The 22,478-nt window shown below is 51.3% G+C and overlaps 2 protein-coding genes across 11 annotated transcripts in view; both read right to left on the bottom strand.

Annotated features, from left to right (window-relative positions):
• The window catches only part of Phf12 (PHD finger protein 12), a 48,533-nt gene extending 44,248 nt beyond the window's left edge, over positions 1-4,285 (bottom strand). For 2 of the 4 annotated variants that reach the window (XM_063269041.1, XM_063269042.1), the window contains exons 1-2: positions 1,964-4,285; positions 1,149-1,330 (exon numbers count right to left, since the gene is read on the bottom strand). In XM_063269041.1, the coding sequence (XP_063125111.1) occupies positions 1,149-1,330; positions 1,964-2,029 (248 nt within the window). In that variant the 5' untranslated portion in view covers positions 2,030-4,285. Of the gene's footprint in view, positions 1-1,148; positions 1,331-1,963 lie in introns of those variants that run through there. The other 2 variants (NM_001013117.2, XM_039085997.2) reach the window with 2 other exon arrangements.
• A 1,813-nt stretch (positions 4,286-6,098) lies between these two features.
• Sez6 (seizure related 6 homolog) overlaps positions 6,099-22,478 on the bottom strand; it is a 49,669-nt gene continuing 33,289 nt past the window's right edge. Inside the window, exons 5-17 of one of the 7 annotated variants that reach the window (XM_006246954.5) lie at positions 16,758-16,943; positions 12,219-12,387; positions 11,976-12,142; positions 11,034-11,228; positions 10,674-10,812; positions 10,367-10,563; positions 9,569-9,763; positions 8,359-8,550; positions 8,080-8,277; positions 7,823-7,861; positions 7,466-7,583; positions 7,277-7,379; positions 6,099-7,104 (exon numbers count right to left, since the gene is read on the bottom strand). In XM_006246954.5, coding sequence (XP_006247016.1) covers positions 7,075-7,104; positions 7,277-7,379; positions 7,466-7,583; positions 7,823-7,861; positions 8,080-8,277; positions 8,359-8,550; positions 9,569-9,763; positions 10,367-10,563; positions 10,674-10,812; positions 11,034-11,228; positions 11,976-12,142; positions 12,219-12,387; positions 16,758-16,943 — 1,928 coding nt within the window. In that variant the 3' untranslated portion in view covers positions 6,099-7,074. Of the gene's footprint in view, positions 7,380-7,465; positions 7,584-7,822; positions 7,862-8,079; positions 8,278-8,358; positions 8,551-9,568; positions 9,764-10,366; positions 10,564-10,673; positions 10,813-11,033; positions 11,229-11,975; positions 12,143-12,218; positions 12,388-16,757; positions 16,944-22,478 lie in introns of all 7 variants that reach the window. The other 6 variants (NM_001105754.2, XM_006246953.5, XM_063268377.1 and 3 more) reach the window with 6 other exon arrangements.

Raw genomic sequence — 22,478 nt, 5'->3', positions numbered from 1 at the left:
GATCAGAAAAAGAGGCTCTCTGTGTTCGAAGTATAGATGTGGGATTTGTGTGCAGGGCAGCAAAGTGGTCTTCTGGCAGAAGACAGTTTAAACTCTTGCTGGAGTGCTCTGGGCAGAGCGGCTGAGAAGGATCAAGCAAGCAGCACAGCGGGTGATCAACCCAGCCCCCCCTTCAGTTAGGGTGGGAGAGCGCACAGCTTTCCTGCTCTCAGTTCCTTAAAACAGCCTTTCCGGAGCCACCAAACACAATCCTAACACAATCCTGCCCCAGCAGCAAAGAATTTTGAGCAAAGGGCTCGTTGATCCAGAGCAGAGAAGAGAAATCGGCGCCCAAGGGCAATTTTAATTGTCTAACCCAGCCCGATTTCCTAAGAGGCAGCAGCAGAGCAGGGAGGGAGGAGGGAAGGGGGAGGAGGGAGGCAGCACCGGAGTGGCAACAGGGGGCAAGCTGCAGAGAAAGGGATCAAGCCTGCAAGAGCCTAGCCCTGGTCCTCAAGGAGCTTCTGCAGAAAGGGCTCACGGGCTACCTCCACCGTTCTCCCGGAGACATTTGCAAATCATATATGCAGCCAAAATGGCGCTGAGAATAAAAATATAATTTAAAGGCAGGTCGCCATATTGTAAACACAGAGGCAGAGAAGTGGACTCGAGAGACACCATTCATGATTTCCTGCACCGTCGAAAGCACCCGCTCGCCTGAGTCAGGACTAGGGTAAACTGGGTGGCCGAGGGTTCCGCACACTAACCCTAAGGAGAGCCCAGCCAGGCAGCAGCCCTGAGGGCGGCGGGCGCGCGCGGCCGCCAAGCGGCACTGAACCTGGAGCTCCTCCCCTTCCTCCCCCGTCGCCGCCGCCGCCGCCGCCGCCGCCGGCCGCACTCAGCCGCTCAGTCCCGGCTCCCAATCTACAACCAATCTCAGATGGGGCTCACCTCACTTCTCCCAACCCCCATCCCAGGGTCAAGACATGCTGCTGCTCCTTCCCGCAAATTGGCCGGATCCCGGCAAATACCAGGGGCGCAGTGGCGCTCGCATCAACGACTACAGAGTCGGCTAGCGGCTGCAAGCTCCCGTTATTTCTACAGGCCTGGTGATGGAATGTGCCCAGTAGGGTCTGCCAAGGAGCTCCAAAGGGGTCCCCAGCCCTTACCAGCACTGGAGATGGAAGGCGGCAGGGCAGTGATCACAGCACAAGAGATCTCCACCTTCCTTGCAGCTATCGCAGCTGTCGTGGTTGGTGGCCCTGCCGCTTCTCCGGGACTCCTTCTCCGGCTTCCGACTCCGCTTTTCTGCCTCGTCCGTCTTGGGGGGAGCCAGCAGAGCCTGGATTTGCTGCACACACATACAGACGGCGTGTGTGCACATTCGGAGCTCCCGGGCAGCCCGTAGTCCCACCGGCGCCGCTCCTCCGTCACCCACCCCTCTTCCCCCTTTTGTCCTTCTTCCTCCCATCCAGGCTGCTTCCAGAACCTCTCGGTCCCCGGAATCAAGGGGAGCCCACCCTAACTGCGTTCCTGCAGCACAACAAGAAAAGCTCCTTCCAAATGGGGAGGATCAGGGTAGGGGGATGGGGAGAGGGTGCGCGGTTCTCTTCTCGCCACTTCCTTGTATGGACAGTGGGGGACTCCAAAGCCCGGCTCGGGAGAGGCCCGAAGCTTGGTACCCGGACGTGCAGGGGGAAAGCACAAAGGGGCCGACAAGAAGGGGGTGGGGAGGCCTGCCGGTGCAATGAAATGGAGTGGGCTGAAGCCTCAGGGAGCGAATCGAGGGCGGCGGGTAGGTGAAACTGCTGCAAACGTCCTCAGAAGCTAAGCTCGGTCCCCCAAATTGCAGAGGGGAGGGAAAGACTAGGTGAGGAAGAACCCCCCCTTTTCCCGGCCCTCTGGCGCTTCGAGCTTAGGGCCGGCTTTGTGGGGCGGAGGTTCCCTCCTGGCACTGGGAGAAGGGGATGAGGGCCACTCTTACCTCCATCAGCCCCCCCGACGTGTCCAAGTCGTACACGATCGTCTTGGTCTCCATTTTCTCCCACATTCATCCACCTCCCGGGCTGGGCGCTCTCTGCTCCGGCCCCCCCAGCCCCGGGGGGAGGGGGGAGGAGGGGAAGAGGACACTTCTGACCCCCGGTCCCCTTCTCTCTTCCCAACACAGTTTCCGACTTCCTCGCCCTGGCTCCCCCCCACCCCCCGGCCCCCAGTCCCTGGGACGGCAGCGTCCTCTCCACGGGCCGTGAGAGGGGAGCAACCCCTCAGCCCCGGCCCGGCGGCTGGTTGCACAGTGGATCTCGGCTCCGGGGGTCAGGCCTTGGCGGGGCCTAGGCCCACAGGCTAAAGCTGGCTCTGGCGACCGCTGGTCCGGCCGGGAAGGCTAGCGGGCGCTGCCATCCCTGGGTTGGGGGACCGGAGGGGGGGTGAGAGGTTAGGTGAGGTTGTGGTTCGTGAGGTGACTCTGGGGAGGATGATGGGGGGTGGTCCCCGGGCTCCGCCTCTCGCCGCCGCTGCCGTCTGCGTCCCGGCTGCCGCGCACTTGGCGCAAACTTACCGCGAGCGCCCGCAAAGCCACCCGCGCAGGCGCCCCGGGATCGCCGCTCGCCGCGCGCAACCGCAGTGACAGCCGGCGGCCTGGCTCCCGCGCAGCCGCGGTGATGGGGTACCCCCCAGCGCGCAGCCGCGCTGGCATTCGCCTGGAGCCCAGAAGCACCGCCTTTCTGCCGTGCGCCAGCGTACTACGATTAAAGGGCGGAACCTGAGGCCTCGCTTAGGCGCTTGGGAAAGAGCGTAGGGGTCATGGCGCAGCCGCAGGAACTTGAAGGGGCTTCACCCATTGGTGTTTGTGTGCAGACCACGGTCTCTGGTCCCGCGCAGGCGTGTTGGATTGCCACCCCCGTCCCTTAACACACCCGCTTCACGCGCAGGCGTATTGTACCTGGCGGCCTGCACAAAAAAAGCTTCTCCTTTCGCCATTTTGGTAATGAGATTTGGGCTACCATGCCCTTGGAGTTCTCAGTCACAACCAAGGAGGAGTATGTGATTGTTGTATGGAGCTAGTAGGCAGCATATGGATGGTGTAGTGAACTGTATGGCTCCAGTGTCAGGTGTGTCTGGACTAGGCCGACATGTTGGTAAAGAGAAAAAAAAATTGCGACAAAAAAAAAAAGACACTTTTGGTGGCAGATTGGACGGCTGCTGTTTCCACTTAATTTCCACTATCTGCACCTAATTTTAGCAGGAGCATTGCTGCCTTGGGTCCTGATGGAACCAAGGGTAATTCAACCTGTCTGTTACCACCCTCTCTTAACCACTGTCCCTGAGAACTACTCTTAAAGAGGAAGTCAAAAGCCCAAACAGTCCGTAATCCTGACAACGCCCAGGTACCTGCCTACAGCTGACTTCAACCCCCATCTTGCAACGCGCAGTGTTCAAAGGGTGAACGGGAACACATTGCACTCTGGGAGTAAGAATCGCGATGGAACTCATGGATTGTGGGAGTTGTAGTTCCACGTGCAAGCGCCGCACAGTACTGCAGGATGTATTGGGGAAAAAGCTTGCCGGGAAAAGATACTTTTGAGAGCTACCGTATTGCATACTGGGATTTGTAGTTTGAGCCCCTCACCTCGACTTCTGAGCAGTAAGACATGCTTCTCTTTGGGTGTACGCTGTTATCCCGTTGTTATCACTTTCCAATGTAGACAGATACACTGCCTAATTGTGAATGAATGAACCCCACTCGGCATTAACATTGGTGACATGTAGCTATGTCCTGCCCTTTCTTCCGTTCATTCTATTAAAACAGTCAAATTCTGCAGCCCTATCTGGCCTAGAACTTGCTATGTAGACTAGATTGGCCATGAACTCACAGAAATCTGCCTCTGCCTCCGGTCCCATTACTGGGATCAACGTGCACTACTTACTACGCCTAGCATCCCCTAAACTCATTTTTCTGTTACTGCACACATCATTCTCAGACCCATAAAACTGGGAAGGACTTAGAGACTATTTGATTGAAACTCTTCATTTCCAGATACACAGAGTGGAGCGTCAGTTTGCTTAGGCTGCATATTGAGTTTATAGCAAACCTTAAAAAGGAAACATTTCTTGATTCACAAGTCAGACTTTGGTCCCTACACCGTGTTTACTGTCTCTGAGGAACTGTTGCTCCTCCTTTAGGACAGTCAGGACTGTAAATCAAAAAGAACATAAATATCTGTGTGAAGTTTTAGCGCTCTGTGAAGTTTTAGTGCCTCTCTCTCTCACACACACACGCGCGCACACACACACACACACACACACACACACGCACGCGCGTGCGTGCGTGCATGAGAGAGAGAGAGAGAGAGAGAGAGAGAGAGAGAGAGAGAGAGAGAGTGACACTTTGCATTTCTCCAGTGGCCCTCCCTTGGTGCCTAGAAAGAATAATGTCATGGGGGAAGTGGAGATTGCCATGCAAATTGACTGGTCTTCCATCGCTGTGCCCAAAAATAGACTAGCAACTATAGGACAATGATGTGGGTCTCAGAGAGGGCTGAAGGGAAGAGGCCAGGCTTTATGCTTCCTTCATGCTACATAACCTCAGAAGTTGGAACCTCACATGCCCTCTTTCACTGGCTTCTTCCCTACTATCCAGAGCATAGCTATGCTGCTGTCAGCCTGGAGGTACTACTGTGCAGAGAAGTAAGCCACTGGCCTATGCCCAGTGAGAAAGACTTTGCTTTGATCAACACACCCGTTGCAGCTGAAAACAGGAGCGGTCAGTAGGCTAGTGAGGAGAATGAGAGTTGGCTCTAGTGACAGGTGCCAGAGGTACAGATCACTCCACACACCCTTCTTTTGGGTGAGGATGAGGTCAGCCCAGTCGGGGCAGGACTTGGTGCCACCTTGGAGAGCTCCAGCTCAGCGTATTAAAGGGGACTTCAAGAAAGAGCTGATGGGATGGAAATGCCTTTGGAAGCGACCTCTTGTGGTCCATCTAGGCACTGCACTATAAATGAACTGGAACCCCTGACTTGGGCTGTACAGTGGCTAGCGGGAATTTTTTTTTTTTTTTTTTTTTTTGGTTCTTTTTTTTCGGAGCTGGGGACCGAACCCAGGGCCTTGCGCTTCCTAGGTAAGCGCTCTAACCACTGAGCTAAATCCCCAGCCCCATCCTAGCGGGAATTTTACAGCTTCCAAGTGCGGTAATTTTCTGTTGTCTGCTGCTGGGAAGATACTTTCATCTCAGAAGGCTTTAGGGGACATAGGGTAGGGGCAAATTTAAGTATATCCTTGCCAGTCACTTTAAAATCTGTTTATCTCTACCTCGAGTGCTGGAATTAAGGGCATGTGTCACCACCACCCAGCTATTTTTAAAGATTATAACATAATTACATCATTTCCCCCTTCCTTTTTCTCCTTCCAACTCCCCCATATACTCTTTTCCTGCCCCTTTTCAAATTTATGACATCTTTTAAAATTAATCGTCACATACGTATGTGAATATATGTATGTATATACACATTTCTAAATACCTAAGGACAACCTGTTCAGTCTTTATAATATTGCTTGCATGCATGCTTTCAGCAGCCCCTTTAAAGACCCCATGGGCAGGGCTCTAGCCTGTCTTAGGGACCTCTGAGCTGCCCATCCCTCCTGCTCACCATCTCCATGTTTTCTGAGGCCAAGACAAGCTAGCCTTATGTACAAGGGTTCAATCTACGGTTCTGATTCCAATCCCTCGAGCTTCACTTGACAGGAAAAGTGGACAGGGCAGTGCATGCTACCTCAGGCTCGTCAGCAATCCAGCAGCACTAATAGGGGCTTGGGAATGGGCTGCCATATGACTCTAGCCCTGGCAAAAAGGATGAAATGAGACCTTGGGGCTGGGAGCACCTGAGTTGCTGAGTTCCCACATCCCTGCAGCATTCGCCACTCTTGTCTCACCTGCCATCTGTAGCACTAATGGCTTTGGGGGCAGTGTTTCCTAGTTAACCGCATATAACATTTTTTCTCTCATAACATCTGGGCATGATTGATTGATACGTCCAGCAGGTCTTGGTGTGCCGAGGTCCACATCACATTCATCTACTACCTCCCCTCCCTCCAAGAAATCACCACTCACACTGCTTGACTTTTTTTTTTCCAAAACACCATTTTAATAAGGAAACAACAGAAATAAAAGATTGTTCTCTGGCTGGAGCCCAGACCCCATATAATACATCATATGTACAAAGTGACCTTCGGTCCAGACTGAGATTCCTCCTGGGGATTTTTTACTTCTGTTCTGTGCCACATTCCTGGGTCCTTGGACATCTGCTCGTCTCCAGAATGTACCTGCCATAACATAGTGGCAGGAAGGGGGAACATCATAAGTGGCTTAGACGAGGGATAGGTGGGAAAAGGGACATTTGTAACAGCCAGATAATTTCAAGGAAGGGCTTTCCCTCCTCAGGGTAGAGGGATGCCAGGGAGCCATAGGGTGTCCTGCTTTGGTGTGGAGCATGGGTATCCAGTGAGGCCCAACCTGAGCTTGGGATAGAGTCCCTGAACCTTTTAGAATGCCTTAAAGTCATCACCTCCCCAGGACAGGGCAGAAGGCTTACCTGTCCTATTCTAAGCCTTTAGAGAGGAACTAAAAACCTCCCTGAGGGGCTGGTGTTGGTATGCCAGGACTTCCAAGAGGTCATAGTTGAGAACAATTTCGACCTCTACCTCTGGTGCTGGCCCTGTGAGGGGCACCCTGCTGTCAAGTCAGCTCTTCTGGAGTCCTTGCATGCCAGGGCTGGATGGTGGCTATGTGTAAGACGTGCCCCTTCTCTGCCTGCAACTTCCAGGGCTGGAGGTCCAGGGCAAAAGAGAAGCAGAATGTTGGCTTCTGGTAATGTGCGCCAGTTCTACCTGAGGCACGCACCGCCAAATCCAAAGAAGGGCCCTAAGTGGGCAGTGGTGCCAAGAAAAGAGGTCACTGTGGGCATTGCAGGCGGGGAAGGGGTCGGTGGTGTCTCTTCCCAGGCGGTATGTACAGGAGGTGAGGGACAGCAGAGAGCTGGGAGCCCTGCCGCCGGCTTGTGATGCAGGACTGCATGTGCATCCCCAGGCTGCTCCCACCTAGATGGAAACTTCATATTCTCTCGTCTCCTGCAAAGGAAAGAGACTGCGGGGAGTTGGAAACTTGTAGAAGATTCGTCGAGCCCGAATCCACCTTCCCAAGGCAAAGGGGAAAGGTTTGGCAGACCTTGGGGAGGTATACCCACCCAAGGGGTCAAAGAACGAGTCCTGAAGAGGTATCTAGGCCAACATGGATACTCACTCCGGTCTCATAAGTTGGATTGTCAAATGCTGACTCTACCGTGATACGGTTATAGGGGCGAGGATGAGTTCCGGGAAGCTGCAGAGGACTTTTTCCCTGGAGTCTGTGGGGGACAGAGGAGCCTTTGAGTCAGGAGTACAGGCCGGGGTTGAGCCGGGCATGCAGAAAAGGAAGAAAAGCCAGACTCACCTGGAGAAATAGAGGTACACTCCTCCCACCAGCAACACCATGGCCACCAATGGTAGAAAGATGGCAGCTGCCATGTGGGCAGCATCCAGGGCACTGGAGGTGGCAGGTGCCTTGGCAACTGAAAGCAAAGGGTGGACTGGCTTAGAGTTGTTGTCCCCATTCCTTGGAGCCTATGTCCCCTCCCTTCTTAAAGACATTCAGAGACCAGCTCCCATTAGCTGGCTATGGTAGATAAGAAACTCAATGCCCCGATAGGTCCAACTGCTCTTTCTCTGCCTTTCGTTTATGGCAACCCATGGCCTGGGGGCCGTAAGAACCAGGGAACCATATATCCGGCTCTCAAGCATGGGGACTCACCATCCAGGCTACGGCCGTTGTAGAACCCATCCAGAGAAGCTAGAACAAGAGGGGAGGGCCAAGGGCAGTGGGTGAGCCTAATGGGTCAGACCATCAATGCAGGGAACACAGAAGTGGGCTGATCATGGGGAGGATTTGACCAGGGAGAGCCTACCCCTGCATTGTCTTGGTGATGTTAAATCAGAGACTAGCAAAGAACGGGAAGGGGCCACAGGCAGGGGGATGGGGGGGATGTTTCAGGGAGTGGTAGCACTTACCAGCCCTACAGATGGGTGGAGGATCACTCCAATGTGAGGGGTGTCCAGGCACGCATTTGATGCTGGCCTGGCCCTTCAGCACATAACCAGGGGCACAGGAGAAGTGAATGGTGGCCCCTGCTGGGTGGAGCCTCTTCTCAGGGCTGCGGGCACCATTCTCAGGGGCACTGAGGCCATGACATGGTTTGAACTGTTCCACTGCAAGGCAGGCAGATTCAGTGAAGGTGTCAGGTTTTTCTCCTACTACAGGTTTCCCCCTCCTACCTACTGTACACTTACAGAGACACTTGGGGGCCCTGTCACTCCACTTGGGACTGCCCGCTTGACGATCATGGCAAGTAAGGATGGCGCTACCCGTGAGCACAAAACCCTGGTCACAGATATACTGCACAGTTGCTCCCACAGGAAACTTGAGGCTGGATATGAGGCGTCGGCTGTGCTCCACATCCCCTGGGTCATGGCAGGATGTCACTACGAATGGAAAAGCAGGGCAGGCTCAGCGTCTGGGGCCACAGTTCAGTCAGTAGGAATGCTTCCGAAGAGTTCATGAAACCCTGGGTCTAATGGACAGCACTGCATAACCCAGCCTGGTGGTGCGTGCTGTAATCCCAGCACTCCAGAAGGTGGATGTAATCCTCCTAAGAAAGTGGAGGCAGGAGGATCAGAAATTCAAGGTAATCCTCAGCTTCATAGGAGTTTCAGGCTAGAAACACTATCAGAGACAGAGTGAGAGCAAGGGGCGGGGTGGGGGAGAGGAAGAGATCGAGGGGGTGGGGAGAAAGATCCGTTCACCCTGGCTTTATGAGCGTTACAGGACAGCTAACACCAGACTGTAGGGTTTACTCTGGCTTCTCTTTTTGCAGCACTGGGACAGGTAGCGCTCTACCATGGAGCTACATCGTCAGGCCTCAGGCCTTTCACTTTTTAAATTGTGTGTGTGTGTGTGTGTGTGTGTGTGTGTGTTTCATATGCACTGCATACATTTATATACTCATTAAGGCTAGAAGAGGGTGTTGGAATTGGCTAAGGAGACTATGAGCTACCTGATGTGGGTGCTGGGAACCAAACCTCTTCTGCAAGAGCAGTAAGAGCTCTCGGCCATTCAGCCCCCTTTTTTGGAGATAAATATCTCACACTATACCTCAGGCAATCTTCCAACTCCTGACCCTCTTGCCTCAGCTCCTGAATGCTAAAATGACAGGTGTGTGACACACCATGCCTGACTGTGTCTACCCTCTGGCTGATGTATCCTTTCCCCCACTTGTTAAGGTCAACAAAGTCATTAATTCCTGGTCACCATCCAGCCAGGAGATGCTTGTAGTACTTATCCAGAAGTCCTGTGACAATGGATCATCCTATTTCACAGATAAGGAAACTGAGGGACAAGTTAGAAGAACAAGGTTGCTAGCAGAAACAGGACCAGTGCTAGATTTTTCTCTCAGAACCCAGGAGGCAGACTGGGAGGGACCACAGGGACAGGCAGACTCACCTCTCTGGCATGAGGGCAGGTCCTCACTCCAGCTCAGGTCCCACTGGCACATGAGAATACTGGATCCCACCACCTGGTAACCGGGGTAGCACTGATAGGTGACCACCGTGCCATGCACCAGCTCAGGCTGTGATGGGTTCTTCCAGCCGTTGGGGATCTCGGGAAGCTCTGGACATGTGTCATTGCGGGGCACCTCTGGAGACACAGAAGCAGGGAGATGCAGCTTCTTGGCCAGCACCAAAGCGACTGCTAGTGCCGACCCTAAGGTTCCTTTGGTTCTTGTAGATTATCCTGGACCTAGACTGGCCTGGAGAGGCCATCATCTCTTCTCAGGCCCCACCCCCATGCTCTTCCCCCAGTCTCCACCCCCAATCTCCAAGGTTCCAGGATTGTCATCTTGGCTTTGGCTCTACTTCAGAATCACTTGTCACTTCCTCAGGCCTTTGAGATGAGCAAAACAGGATGAGGGAAATCATTTCTGTTCAAGACCGGTGGAAAGGCAGGCAGGCACCGACACTTTTCTGTAGTTCCCCCTTTTTTTTTTTTTTGTTTTGTATTGTTTTTATTTTTGTTTTTTGTTTTTATTTTTGTTTTTTGTTTTGTTTTGTTTTGTTTTAGGAAGTCCCTCTACACTTCCTCCCTAGAGCTTTCTTGCTCTAACCAAATACTCCTGGTGATACATGGCGCCTTCTCAGATTCCCCGTGCCTGACGGCATCCAGACTCCTCCTCATTGTCCTGCACCGTTTGTCTTGTCATGATTTAGGGTCTACAATCCAAGTCAGAAAGCACAAGCTCACCAAAGAAGTGGATGACAAATCCTTGCTGGTAACCCAGCGCCGACGTCCCAGGGTCTGACTGGAACTGAATGGTGACATCAGCCATGGAGGTAAAGAGCTTGAAGTGGCCACGGGGCCCTGAGTATTGGCCCAGGACCCGGGCTGTCAGGTCATCCCCATCGTAGAAGGTCAGTACATCCCCAGAGCCTATGCGCAGCCTGTAGAAGGGGAGGATCAGAGCGGGAGGGGCTGGGGGAGGGGCGGAGATGGGCTGGACTAGAGGCGTCCCCAGCCTCTGGAGCCGGCTCGCCTGACCCGAGGCACTCACACTCGGATGTCCAGCATGATGCGCTTGTCCTCCTCCACATGCACACCCCAGATGCAGTCCTGCCCTCGGCCATAAGGCTCCGGCCAGTTTGGAGAGAGCACCACGCCTGCAGAGTCTGTGATCTCCCCGCTGCACACGGCTGCAAGGAAGGGGAGCCCAGGGAAGGCGCGTCCTCTCCAATATGGTGTTCTAGGGCTTTCACCTGCCCACAGGAGTACCCACCCACTGCTGGGGGGCCCTACCTCCTCCCTCTAGGAGAAATATCAATCACACTCAGCAGGGCCTCTGGCCCTGGTTCTGTGGCTGGCCCCTATACCCTGCTTGTTGCCCTGGCAGACCCACCCACTGGTGCCTGCTGACCTCGGCAGGCTGGTTCTGTCTCATTCCACTGGGGGTCACGGAGGTCGACGCATTCGATGATGATGGAACCCTGCTCCAGGGTGTAGCCAGGGTCACAGCTGAACTCCACAGTCGTACCCACAGGGTAGGACGGTGCGCTGCTGCTGAAGTTACCGTATTTGACAAAGGGCTCATAGCAATGTCCTTGCTGGAAGGCTGTGAAGCACAGGACCCAGCCCAGCTCAGCCTCTCCCGAGCAGGCCAGACGACAGGTGTTTTTCTTTTCTTTTTTTTTTTTCCGGAGCTGGGGACCGAACCCAGGGCCTTGCGCTTGCTGGCAAGCGCTCTACCACTGAGCTAAATCCCCAACCCCGACAGGTGTTTTTCTATTTCTTTCCTCATGGCCTTTCTTTCTCAGGGCAAAATGTATGTCTTGAGCTTGGAACAGGAGGCAGGGGAACCGGACACCCAACCCTGTTTTGGTCAGGAAGCTGTATTGAATCACCATTGTTTCCTTGTTGGCTAGTTTAGTGCTTAGTATACATTTTTTTGATGAGTTAATGAACCACACATATGCATGTGGGTCCAGAGAACCTCCTACAGCAGCAGTTTTTCCTCCAAGTGTTGAGGCCGACTTAACTTTTTTTTTTTTTTTTTTTTTTTTGGTTCTTTTTTTTCGGAGCTGGGGACCGAACCCAGGGCCTTGTGCTTCCTAGGTAAGCGCTCTACCACTGAGCTAAATCCCCAGCCCCCGACTTAACTTTCTTAAAACCCAGAGAATTCATTCTCTTGAACCAGAAATCTGTGACCCAGGCAAAGGATGGGACGGGGATCTGGGATGGGTTCGGGTGGTGGTGAGGGGAGGGGCAGGTCCCACACTTGGAAGGAGCGACAGAATGCAGGCAGAAAGGGGAAAGATACGGGAGAAAGCCTGGCGGGTCGGTTAGGCTCCAGCAGACTCACCCTCATAGCGCAGTGCCATGCCTGCGGCTGCCCCGCTGCTGTCAGTACTGAACTCCACGAAGAAGTGTCTGCCAGAACTGAGCAGGCCCTCAATGGGCAGGTACTCCACCTCATAGGAGTCATACACTGGCGGGGCCTCCACGTTATTCCCGTTACGGATGATGAGCCTGGGTCAGGAGACAGGCAGCTATGTGGTGGGTATGCTCTGGACAGATACGCCCACCCAGGCGGGACAGCCCTCACCTGTCGTCATCTTCTGCCAGGGAGACCTTTTCAAAGTGCAGGTGCAGCCGCTGGCTCTCGGGGGCTTCTAGCAGCCAGTGGCAGGTGAGGTTGTTGCTGTAGTTCCCGGGAAAGCCAGGAGAGACAATGCGGCCAGTGGTGGCATTCCGAATCACTCCTCCACAAGCAGCTGTGGGTGGCAGTGGACTTATGCTTGGTCTCCGCCCTTGTTCTAAGCAGCCTCCAAAACCTCTTCCTACTCCAGCCCAGTACCCTCTACATGGACAAGAGGGACTTGGCCTGGATGCCATTTTTGCTGTGGTGGCTCTGAAGGCTACGCTTGCAGCTTTAACTCTGCAGCAGCAAGCAGCTCAAACTTCAGAAGCCCACTGCTGACCGTCCACATCTCAGAGGCTCCGCGTGCCGCTCTCTGGACTGTAGGCGGTTATGACTGCCTGGTTGCGTGGCTGTTGGCAAGCCTTTCTCCCTTCTACTGACAGGCTCTGGATTCACCAAGCTGACTTTGTTAACACTCATATCTAGACACTGACTTCCTTTTTTCTCCTTTTAAAAGACTATATAGGGTTGGGTATTTAGCTCAGCGGTAGAGCACTTGCCTAGCAAGCGCAAGGCCCTGGGTTCGGTCCCCAGCTCCAAAAAAAAAAAAAAAAAAAAGGAAAAAAAATGCGTAAGACTATATATATATATGTATATATATTATTATGTATACACAATATATATTATTATATTACATATAATATATGCAATATTATACATATATATATAACTCCAGGGAGCCCATGCTGGCCTTGAACTCAGTGGATGATGTCCTGAACTCCTGATCCTTCTGACTCCATCGTTTGAGTACTAAGATTATAGGCTCGTTCTTTTTTTTTTTTTTGGGTTCTTTTTTTCGGAGCTGGGGACCGAACCCAGGGCCTTGCGCTTCCTAGCCCAGCGCTCTAACCACTGAGCTAAATCCCCAACCCCTATGGCTCATTCTTTTATACACGGCTTCTTCCTCTTTTTTCTTTTCTTTTTCCTTCCTTTTCTTTTTATGTTTTGTTTTGTTTCTTGTCTTTGAGATAGGCGTTTACTATGAAGTCCTGGCCTGGAACTTGCTATGCAGACCAGGCTAGCCTCAAAGTCAAAGATCCACCTGTTTCTGCCACCTGAGTGCTGGATTAAAATGTACGTGCCACCACACCTGGCCTTTTGTTTCTGAAACAGGCTCTTCCCATGTAGCCCAGTCTAGCTTGGAACTTGCAGTCCCCTTGCTTAGTCCCTGGAGCGCTGAGATGACACCATGATATTACCATGCCTTGTTATTTCTTTCTTTTTTTTTTTTTTTTGTTCTTTTTTTTTCGGAGCTGGGGACCGAACCCAGGGCCTTGCGCTTCCTAGGCAAGCGCTCTACCACTGAGCTAAATCCCCAACCCCATTGTTATTTCTGTAGAACTAGTTTTCTGCCTTGCCTAGCATGATAACAGACCTTGGATTTGAACTCCCAGAACACAAAACAGAAGGTCCGTTATCTGTTTGGGTTCGTCCCTTAACTAGGACCTCCTTGGGACAGAGGTTGTGCCTTTCAGGGCCGGCTTAGAGTTGGTTTTCAATGTTGGATGAGCAAAATGAATGCATGAATGTGGAAAGAAAGCAGGACCAATCGGGGATGATTCACACCTTGGCAGACTGCTGGCCACAGGGGGCCTCAGACACCTTATGGAGTAGCTCTCCAGGCATTACTACCCTGCCATTCTTTGATTGACGGCTGCCTTGTAATGCAAGAAAGACTGGGCTGCTCGTCCGGGCCCAACAGTGAGGGTTTCTGGAATTCATAGAAGGTGAATGGGTCTGGGAGGGACCTGAAGCAGGAAGCTGGGTTCCAGGCAGTTCTTGTTATTCTCGATGCACACAGTTCTGCTCTCAGAGGCCACACTACCAATGCCCACACAGAACACCATTGCCCAAAGGCTCCCAATGACAGAAGAGTAGAATCTAGATCTTGGGGCCCAGGATGAGTTTTGTCTCTCTATGGAGGAGCAATCTAACTTTCTGTTTGGTCCCAGCATGGAGCTGGTTTTCTTTTTTTCTTTTTTTCTTTTCTTTTCTTTTCTTTTCTTTTTTTTTTTTTTTTTTTTTTTTTTTTTTTTTTTTTTCTGGAGCTGGGGACTGATCCCAGGGCCTTCCGCTTGCTAGACAAGCGCTCTACCCCAGAGCTGGTTTTCAAATAGAAACCCATGCCATCTTTGACTTGGAATCACCCAGGCCTTCTCTATTGCCCCAGAGATGGAGTTTAACCCCGTATGACCTGGATCCTCTCTTTTGATTTTCAGTCTTCCCTTCCTGAAACCTTCAGGCATACCTACTAGATCATGCTGCTTCTGTATGCCTCCACACAGGATTTGCCAAACTGCCCTGAGCTAACGTTTCTGGAAGTGCTCCTGGCCGTGTCTGTGGGAAGCCCTCCAGGTCTCCTAAGTGTGAAACTGACCTCCCTGGCCCATATGCCTGCCGCACTGAACCACCCCATCCCAGTGTTGTCTACATTAAGCCACTGTCCAGCCTCCCCACTAGAGGGAGGCAAGAGAGCATGCCTATCTAAGCTGGGTGACCAGTACTAGAAAAAATATAAAAGGAAATATGGCTCAAAGCCAAAGTGTCGGAATGGAGAGATGGCTCAGTGGTTAAGAGCAGTGACTGCTCTTCCAGAGGTCCTGAGTTCAAATCCCAGCAACCACATGGTGGCTCACAATCATCTGTAATGAGATCTGATGCCCTCTTCTGGTGTGTCTGAAGACAGCTATAGTGTACTTATATATGATAAGTAAATAAATCTTTAAAAAAACCAAAAAACAAAAAACAAAAAACAAAAAAAACCAGCCAAAGTGTCTAATCTTCCAAAAGGACAAAAAGGACAAGTTGTCTGTCATGTGGAGAAGCTGACACTTCCTCCACAAGCCTTCTGCGTTTTTAGCCATCTCAGACCTTTTAATCTTCAGGAACCAGAACTCAGGTCCCTGTTCACTCAGCCTGCCTCTCTCATCCGTATCTCTGAACTTCCCTCCTCTCCATTCACAGACTCACCGCCCCAGACCGTATCCTCGGTCCAGGATGGCCTCTCAGCCTTCAGACAACCTTTGCTGGCTCCCCTGAGGAGCAGTTGTGACTTCTTCCCCTCCCTGCTCAAAAACCTCAACATCTATGCACCCTGTGTCTTAGCCAGGCAGTGCAGGTCCTTCCCACTGTCTACTCCACCTGTCTGTCCCCAATGCCTTAAACACCCTGTCCCTCCTGTCCATCACTGCTTACACTGTTCCCCACATGGAAAGCCCAAACCTTCAGCTCTGCCCCCTCAAGGGAACTGTCTCAATACCAATGGGGGATGAATGGTTGCTTTTTCCCAGGTCACTTCAACCTCCACGTTTGGCAAGGTCTGGCTATGGAGCTCGGGCTGGCCTAGAACTCAAACCTTCGTGCCTCAGCCTCTCAGATGCTGGGACTGCGTTGTGACCACCACATTTGCCGCTTTAAGACTCTTCCAGGTACCTTTTCCTCCCTGTTTTAGAATTAGTGACCTATGCTCTAGTTTACTCTTTTAAAAGTTACATGCAGGGTTGGAGAGGTGGCTCAGTGATTAAGAGTACTGACTGCTCTTCCAAGAGATCCTGAGTTCAATTCCCAGCAACCACATGGTGGCTCACAACCATCTGTAATGGGAGCCAATGCCCTCTTCTGGTGCATCTGAAGACAGCAACAGTGTATTCATATAAATAAAATAAATAATAATTCTTTTTTTACAAGTTACAGGTCTATGAGAGTGGGCTTGTACATGTAAGTGCAATGCTTGTGGAGGCCAGAAGAGGGCGCTAGATCCTCATGGAGTTCAGCAACTGAGAGCCTCTTGAATGTGTGCTGGGAATAGATTTCAGGACTTCTTCAAGAGCAGCAGGTGCTCTTAGCTACGGAACGATCTCTCCAGCATCTCTACGCTCCTTTCCCCTTTCCCTGAAACTGTGGAGCTCTCAGGAAATAAGCCAGGTTTGACGCATGCCTCTTCTTACCTTCTATGAATTCTGTGGTCAAGTGTCCCAGAAACCCTCACTGCTGGACCTAGACAAGCAGCCCAGCCTTGCTTGGAGAAGAAAGGCAGTTTCAGGGCAGAGAGGTTAGTGTTGAACATTCCTTAGCAGTCAACCAAAGAATGACAGCGTAGTAATGCCTGTAGCTACTGCAGAAGGTGTCTGAGGTCACCTGTGGCCAGCGGTCTGCCAAGGCGTGAATCATCCCTGATTGGTCCTGCTTTCTCTCCACATCCATGCATTCATTTTACCCATCCAACATTGAAAACCAACTCTGAACTCGACCTGTGATGCTGACATATAATGGGTACGTAATAAACATAGGTGGGCTCAATACCACTGAGATGTGTGACCATCTTCTGGCTTCCTTATAGAAAATAATTGAAAGTTCCAGAAAGCAATGGTGACCAGAGAATGACCCCCCTCACACTTTGCTCCTTTCTTTGACACTGAGCCTTCCTTGTATGGACCCACTCACCAATGCAGACAGGCTCTTGGGAATCCCAAAAGGGCTGGGTGGCATTGAGACAGGTGAGGAACCTGGCACCCTTTAGCTGGTAGCCAGTGGCACAGTGGAAGCGGGCGCTGCCTCCTGGGTGGAGGCTGGTGACAGTCACATCTCCATAAGCTGGACGCCGAGGAAAGTGGCAGCTCAGGAGATAGGCTATGAAGAGAGAATGGGTGACATTGAGGGGAGGGGAAGGAGAGGAGGGAGGAGGAGGGGAAGGAAGGGGAGAGGGAGAGGGGAAGGGAAGAGGAGGGGAGAGGGAGAAGAAGGGAGACGAGGGGAGGGAGGGGAGTGGGAGCAGGGGGAGCTGTGGAAGGGGAGTGGGGAGGGGAGGGGAGCGCCGGCACAGCCTGCTCCAGGTGTCTTTGGGCTCAGAGGAAGCATTGGAAGGCCCACAGAAGCATCCCATTTGTTCCCTCCTTGAGGTCAGTGGGGGTTGGTTATCAGAACAGCAGAGAACTGGAGGCTGGAGACTGGGGTTCCTATCCAAGCCAATAACACTTAAGCTTTCTCTAAGTGTTTTTACCCCATCCCCGCCCAATCCCGAGTGCTGCCACTGACTCTGTTGCCCTGGCTGTCCTGGAACTTGGATCTGTAAATCAGGCTACTCCGAACTCAGAGATCCACTTGCCTCTTCTTCCCATGTGCTGGGATTAAGGGTTCACCATACCTGCTATTTCCTTACTTCTTAAATAAGACTGGAAATGCTTGTCAGGTATGGCTGGTGCACCTGTAATCTCTGGGGTTGAGGCCAGAGGGTTCTGAGTTCAAGGTCAGGCTGGGCTATGTAGTAAGACCATGTCTTTTTTTTTTAAGGTTTATTTATTTATTATGTATATAGCATCCTGCCTGCATGCACACCTGCAGGTCAGAAGATCCCATTACAGATGGTTGTGAACCACCATGTGGTTGCTGGGATTTGAACTCAAGACCTCTAGAAGAGCAGACAGTGCTCTTAACTGCTGAGCCATCTCTCCAGCTCAAGACCATGTCTTAAAAACAACGGAACAGTTAAACCAAAAACCTTACAGACCTCTGGCACCAAGATGATTACAAATCTATAAGTCTGGGTGTATACATATTAGCTCAGTGGTAGAGTGTCCCACTCTGTTTGAGCCTCAGTGCTAAAAGGAAAAATATCATGGATGACTTGTAGACGTTATTTTTCCTGTAGGAAACAAACACAAATTTCAGAAGGAGAGACTGAAGTCAGACAGTGAAGCTGGCCTTAGTGTCCTCCAATAGCAGTGGCAAAGGCCTCTTTGTTTGCTTTTATTTTTTTATTTTTGAAACTATAATATAATGATATCGTTTTTCTCTTCCTTTTCCCCACACAAGCCCTCCTATGGCCTCCTTTTTTATTAGTGATTGCATGCATGACCTGCTCAGTCTGTATAATATTACCCATGTGAGTGTTTTCAGGGCTGACCACTAGATATTGGATAACTGACTGCTGGGCTCTTCCCGGAGGAAGACGACTTCTCTTGATCTCAGCATTCCTTAGCAGGTCTTTCTAAGGGGTCTTCGCCCTAGCTACTTTGGCATATCTATAGTTGTCCTTGTTCAGCTCGTGTTTAGGCGGTCATGTTGGTGAGACTTTATTAGGGTAGCTTCTGACATTACTGAGAAACACGGTCAGTAGGTCAGGTCAGCAAACGACTTTTAAAGACAGTGGGAGGGGTTGGAGAAAGTCACGCTCTCTTGGAAAACTGGACGTGGATTGGCCACTCTGCTTTCGGAGTTGTAATACCATCTATGACCACATAGCGGCAGCAAATCCCATAAAATTGCTGGGTAAACCCCAACCCTTAGGCTAAGCCCCAGAAATAGCTTATTAAGGGAGAGTCTGGCTTGGGTCTAAGAGGTGGGTAGAATATGCCCGGAGCTGACAAGGAGAAAAATAGAAAGAAGGTGTGGCTGTGCCTCTGTGTGCCTTTATGTGAACAGGGAAAGGGGCTGCCTTGGGGCAGATGAGCTACCAAAGCTTGACTTGCCTGTGACTCAGTTTTGAGGCCTTTCCCACCTGTCGTATTCTTAGTTGCTATGTGAAAAAAAGTAGAGAGTTTGAGGGTTTGACTAATAAGAGGCTAGTTGCGATTGGCCGGTGGAGAGGGCAGTGTTTAGAAGATGGGTTCTGAGGTCAGGGTTTAAATGCGGACTATGCTACTTGCTCTGACACTGTGGGCAAATTACTTCTTTGCTCCGTGCCTCAATGTCTTTGTTTAACCAGTGATTTAAGGTATATGCTCCAACACTGCGGAGGTTAAGTGAGAGGCCATATGTGCAGTGCCTGGCACAAAGCACACACCTACCTCTGCCCCCTCCTCCTGCCCCCTCCAAGCTGCCTTAATGTTTGCAGTCGTGAGTGCTAACATCTTACATTTGCTGCGTTTTCTAGTTCCTAAAGAGCTCCTTCTCACCTGGTACCCATAATACACTTGGAAGAAAGAAGGTAGGGTAGGGGCTACTAATCCATTAAAGATAAAGAAAGCAGAGGTTGGGAGAGCCTCGGTACCCTTGTCATACTGTAAAAGTATGGTAGGGTAAGGATTTGAGTTCCTAGCTCCCAAGGCCCTCTGCTTCCTACCTGGCCCCAGTTAATATGGAATCCTGGCCTGAGGAGTCAGAGAAACCCTCGAGTCATTCACCCTCCCTAGGCTAGGCTAGGGAGGACTATGCCAGCCGGGGTTTGGGATGAGGAGCTGTCTCCCTGGGAGCCATAGGCCAGGTGTCAGACTCAGCACCTGTCCTGACATCTTCACGGCAAGTCCCAGCACAACCTGGGAAGGGAGTGGGCTGGAATGATGTGAAAGCAGGGGGCTGGTGGTGGCATCGAGAGGCGCCCCCAGACTCCATCACGGGTAAGTGCCACTTCCCAAGATGAGCTTCCTCCAATTGCCATGACAACCAACCGTTCCCAGGGAGTCTGCACCACCACAATCTGTTGAGTTATTTTCTTGCTGGCGGCTGTTTCTGGAGCCAGCTCCAGTGCCAGAATGCTTGGATGAAGAAGGGAGGGGCGCGTCAGGCACTCTGACTCTCCACCCGGACTGGGACCAGGCCAGAGGAATCTATCCGGCCACCGGCCTGTGTGGAAGCTCACGACTGTGACTTGCTTCATCAGCTTGGACAGTGCCTGCACAGGCATGGGAACCCAGGCCCTCCCTCACTCTCCTGGCACCCTCTTCCTCCAGCCCACGAGAAATGCCCGTGAACACACGCTCCTCCTGTTCCCATCTCTGGGATCAGGGCTAATTACAGTCTATAATTAGGGGAATTACACTCATTAAGGAAAGAGCTGATCATTGACAAAAACTGGGCAGAGGAGGGAGGGCTGCTGGGACAAAGAGCAGGAGTGGGCCAGTTCTCCCAGTCTCTCCTCGGGATCTGCTCCCCCGTGCTAGGCCTCTGGCCCTGTTGCATTCTCCCACCTTTGTCTGGTAGCACAAAGAGGGAACTGGAGTTTTGTGCAAAGGAATTTGCAGCAAGAGAAAAGGTTACTGTGGCATGAAATTATGCCTGCTGCTCACAAGGATTGATGAGTCATTAGGGAGGATGGAGGGGCCGCCCAGATGGTCATCCCTGCCCGGGCGGGGACCTACCGCTGCCGAGGGCCTGGACAACCTCTGCCCACCGTTAAGATCCCTGCTGTCACACCAGGCTGCTCCCCCAGTTTGGGTGGCAAAGCCTTGACGAGTGAATAGACAGGGTCAGAGCATTCCTAGCCCCAGGGTGGTTGCCCACCCATCAGCTCCTCCCCCCCAATAGGGCGGCAGAAGTGGTCCAAGCCAACGTAAGACAATGTCTTGATTGTTCTTACCAATTATTTCCCTGTTAATGCTGGGGGTGTGTGCATGTGTCTGAATTAAAGTTAGCCTGTGCAAAGGATAGAACTGACTTCCAGCCAAGAGAAGGGGACGGGCAAGAAGGACCCCTATGGGGAAGCTGCAGCTTTGCCTCCCTCCCGCATCCCACATCCACATCCGCAGTTGTATAATATAATATATATAATATAATACCGTTTCCTTAACAGAAGGCATGCTAAGCACTTTTTGTTTTACTCAAACAGTAACTTCATAGTATAGATGGTTTAGCCGTAGAGAAGGGAGGGTCAGACAGTGATGGCCCATGAGGAACAGAGGAGGAAGAGTCAAGTGCAGACTGAGAAGAGGAGAGCAGCTGCGGCATTTCATAGGAACATTCATTTCCAGCCAGCATGGGAGCTCAGGCCTGTAACCCTTTCTTCCACTCAGGAGGCTGAGGCCAGAGGACTGGGGTGAATTTGAGGTTAGCCTGAGCTATGGTGTAAGACAAGGACTGTGAGATGGCTCATTGATGAAGGTGTCTACTGCCAAGCCTGACAACCCCAGTTCAACCCCTGAACCTACATGGTAAAAAAAGAAAATGCCTCCTGCCAAGTTGTCCTCGTGCCATTGTATGTGTGTGTGTGTGTGCGTGTGTGTGTATGTGTGTGTGTATGTGTGTATGTGTGTCTGTATGTGTATATGTGTGTCTGTGTGTATCTGTGTGTATGTGTGTGTGTCTGTGTGTGTGTCTGTGTGTGTCTGTGTGTGTCTGTGTGCATGTGTGTGTGTGTCTGTGTGTATATGTGTGTATGTGTGTGTGTATCTGTGTGTGTGTGTGTAGGGTGTGCTTTGAGGTATGTGTTAAAGACTACAAATAGTATGGGGAGATGCTGGATAATTCTGAATTGTGGCATGTAGACACAATCTTGTCTTATTTTTGTACTTTTCTACAGTTTTAAATGCTTGCAAAATGAATAAGAATTGTGGTATTGTGCTGAAGGTGGAGATGACTCTGTATTTATAGAAATATTACAGTAGATTAATTCCCAATCAAATACTTTTAAATGTTTGCTTTTTTTTTTTTTTTTCTGAGACAGAGTCTCACTGCATGGACCTAGCTGGCTTGGAACTCACTGGGTAGACCAGGTTGGCCTCAAAGATATGGAGATCTGCCTCCCTCAGCCTCTGTATGCCACCATGCCCAGTATAAATACTAAACATTCTATAGAAAATATTTTTAAAATTTCACCAGGAATGAATGGATTAGTCTTGATTTTCAATATAACATGAAATTATCTAATTTATTAAAATTAAAAACCAGGGCCAGAGAGATAGTCAGATATAAAGGCACCTGCTACCAAGCCTGACTGTGTGTGTGTGTGTGTGTGTGTGTGTGTGTCTGTGTGTGTATGTCTGTGTGTGTATGTCTGTGTGTGTGTATGTCTGTGTCTCTGTGTGTGTGTGTCTGTGTGTGTATGTCTGTGTCTCTGTCTGTGTGTGTGTCTGTGTCTCTGTGTGTGTGTGTGCCTGCCTGTGTGTGTGTCTGTGTGTGTGTGTGTGTCTGTGTGTGTATGTCTGTGTCTGTGTGTGTGTGTGTCTGTGTGTGTGTGTGTGTCTGTGTGTGTATGTCTGTGTCTCTGTGTGTGTGTGTCTGTGTGTGTATGTCTGTGTCTCTGTGTGTGTGTGTCTGTGTGTGTGTGTCTGTGTGTGTGTATGTCTGTGTCTGTGTGTGTGTCTGTGTCTCTGTGTGTGTGTGTCTGTGTGTATGTCTGTGTCTGTGTGTGTCTGTGTGTGTGTGTGTATGTCTGTGTGTGTGTGTGTGTGTGTGTGTGAGATGGCCTGAGTCAGTTCCCTGGCACCCATAGGGTAGAAGGAGAGTTCTGGT

Source organism: Rattus norvegicus, chromosome 10 (genome assembly GCF_036323735.1).
Source record: "Rattus norvegicus strain BN/NHsdMcwi chromosome 10, GRCr8, whole genome shotgun sequence".
NCBI lineage: Eukaryota > Metazoa > Chordata > Mammalia > Rodentia > Muridae > Rattus > Rattus norvegicus.
Note: the sequence above shows the minus strand (reverse complement) of the source record. Positions and strands in the feature narration are given on the sequence as shown.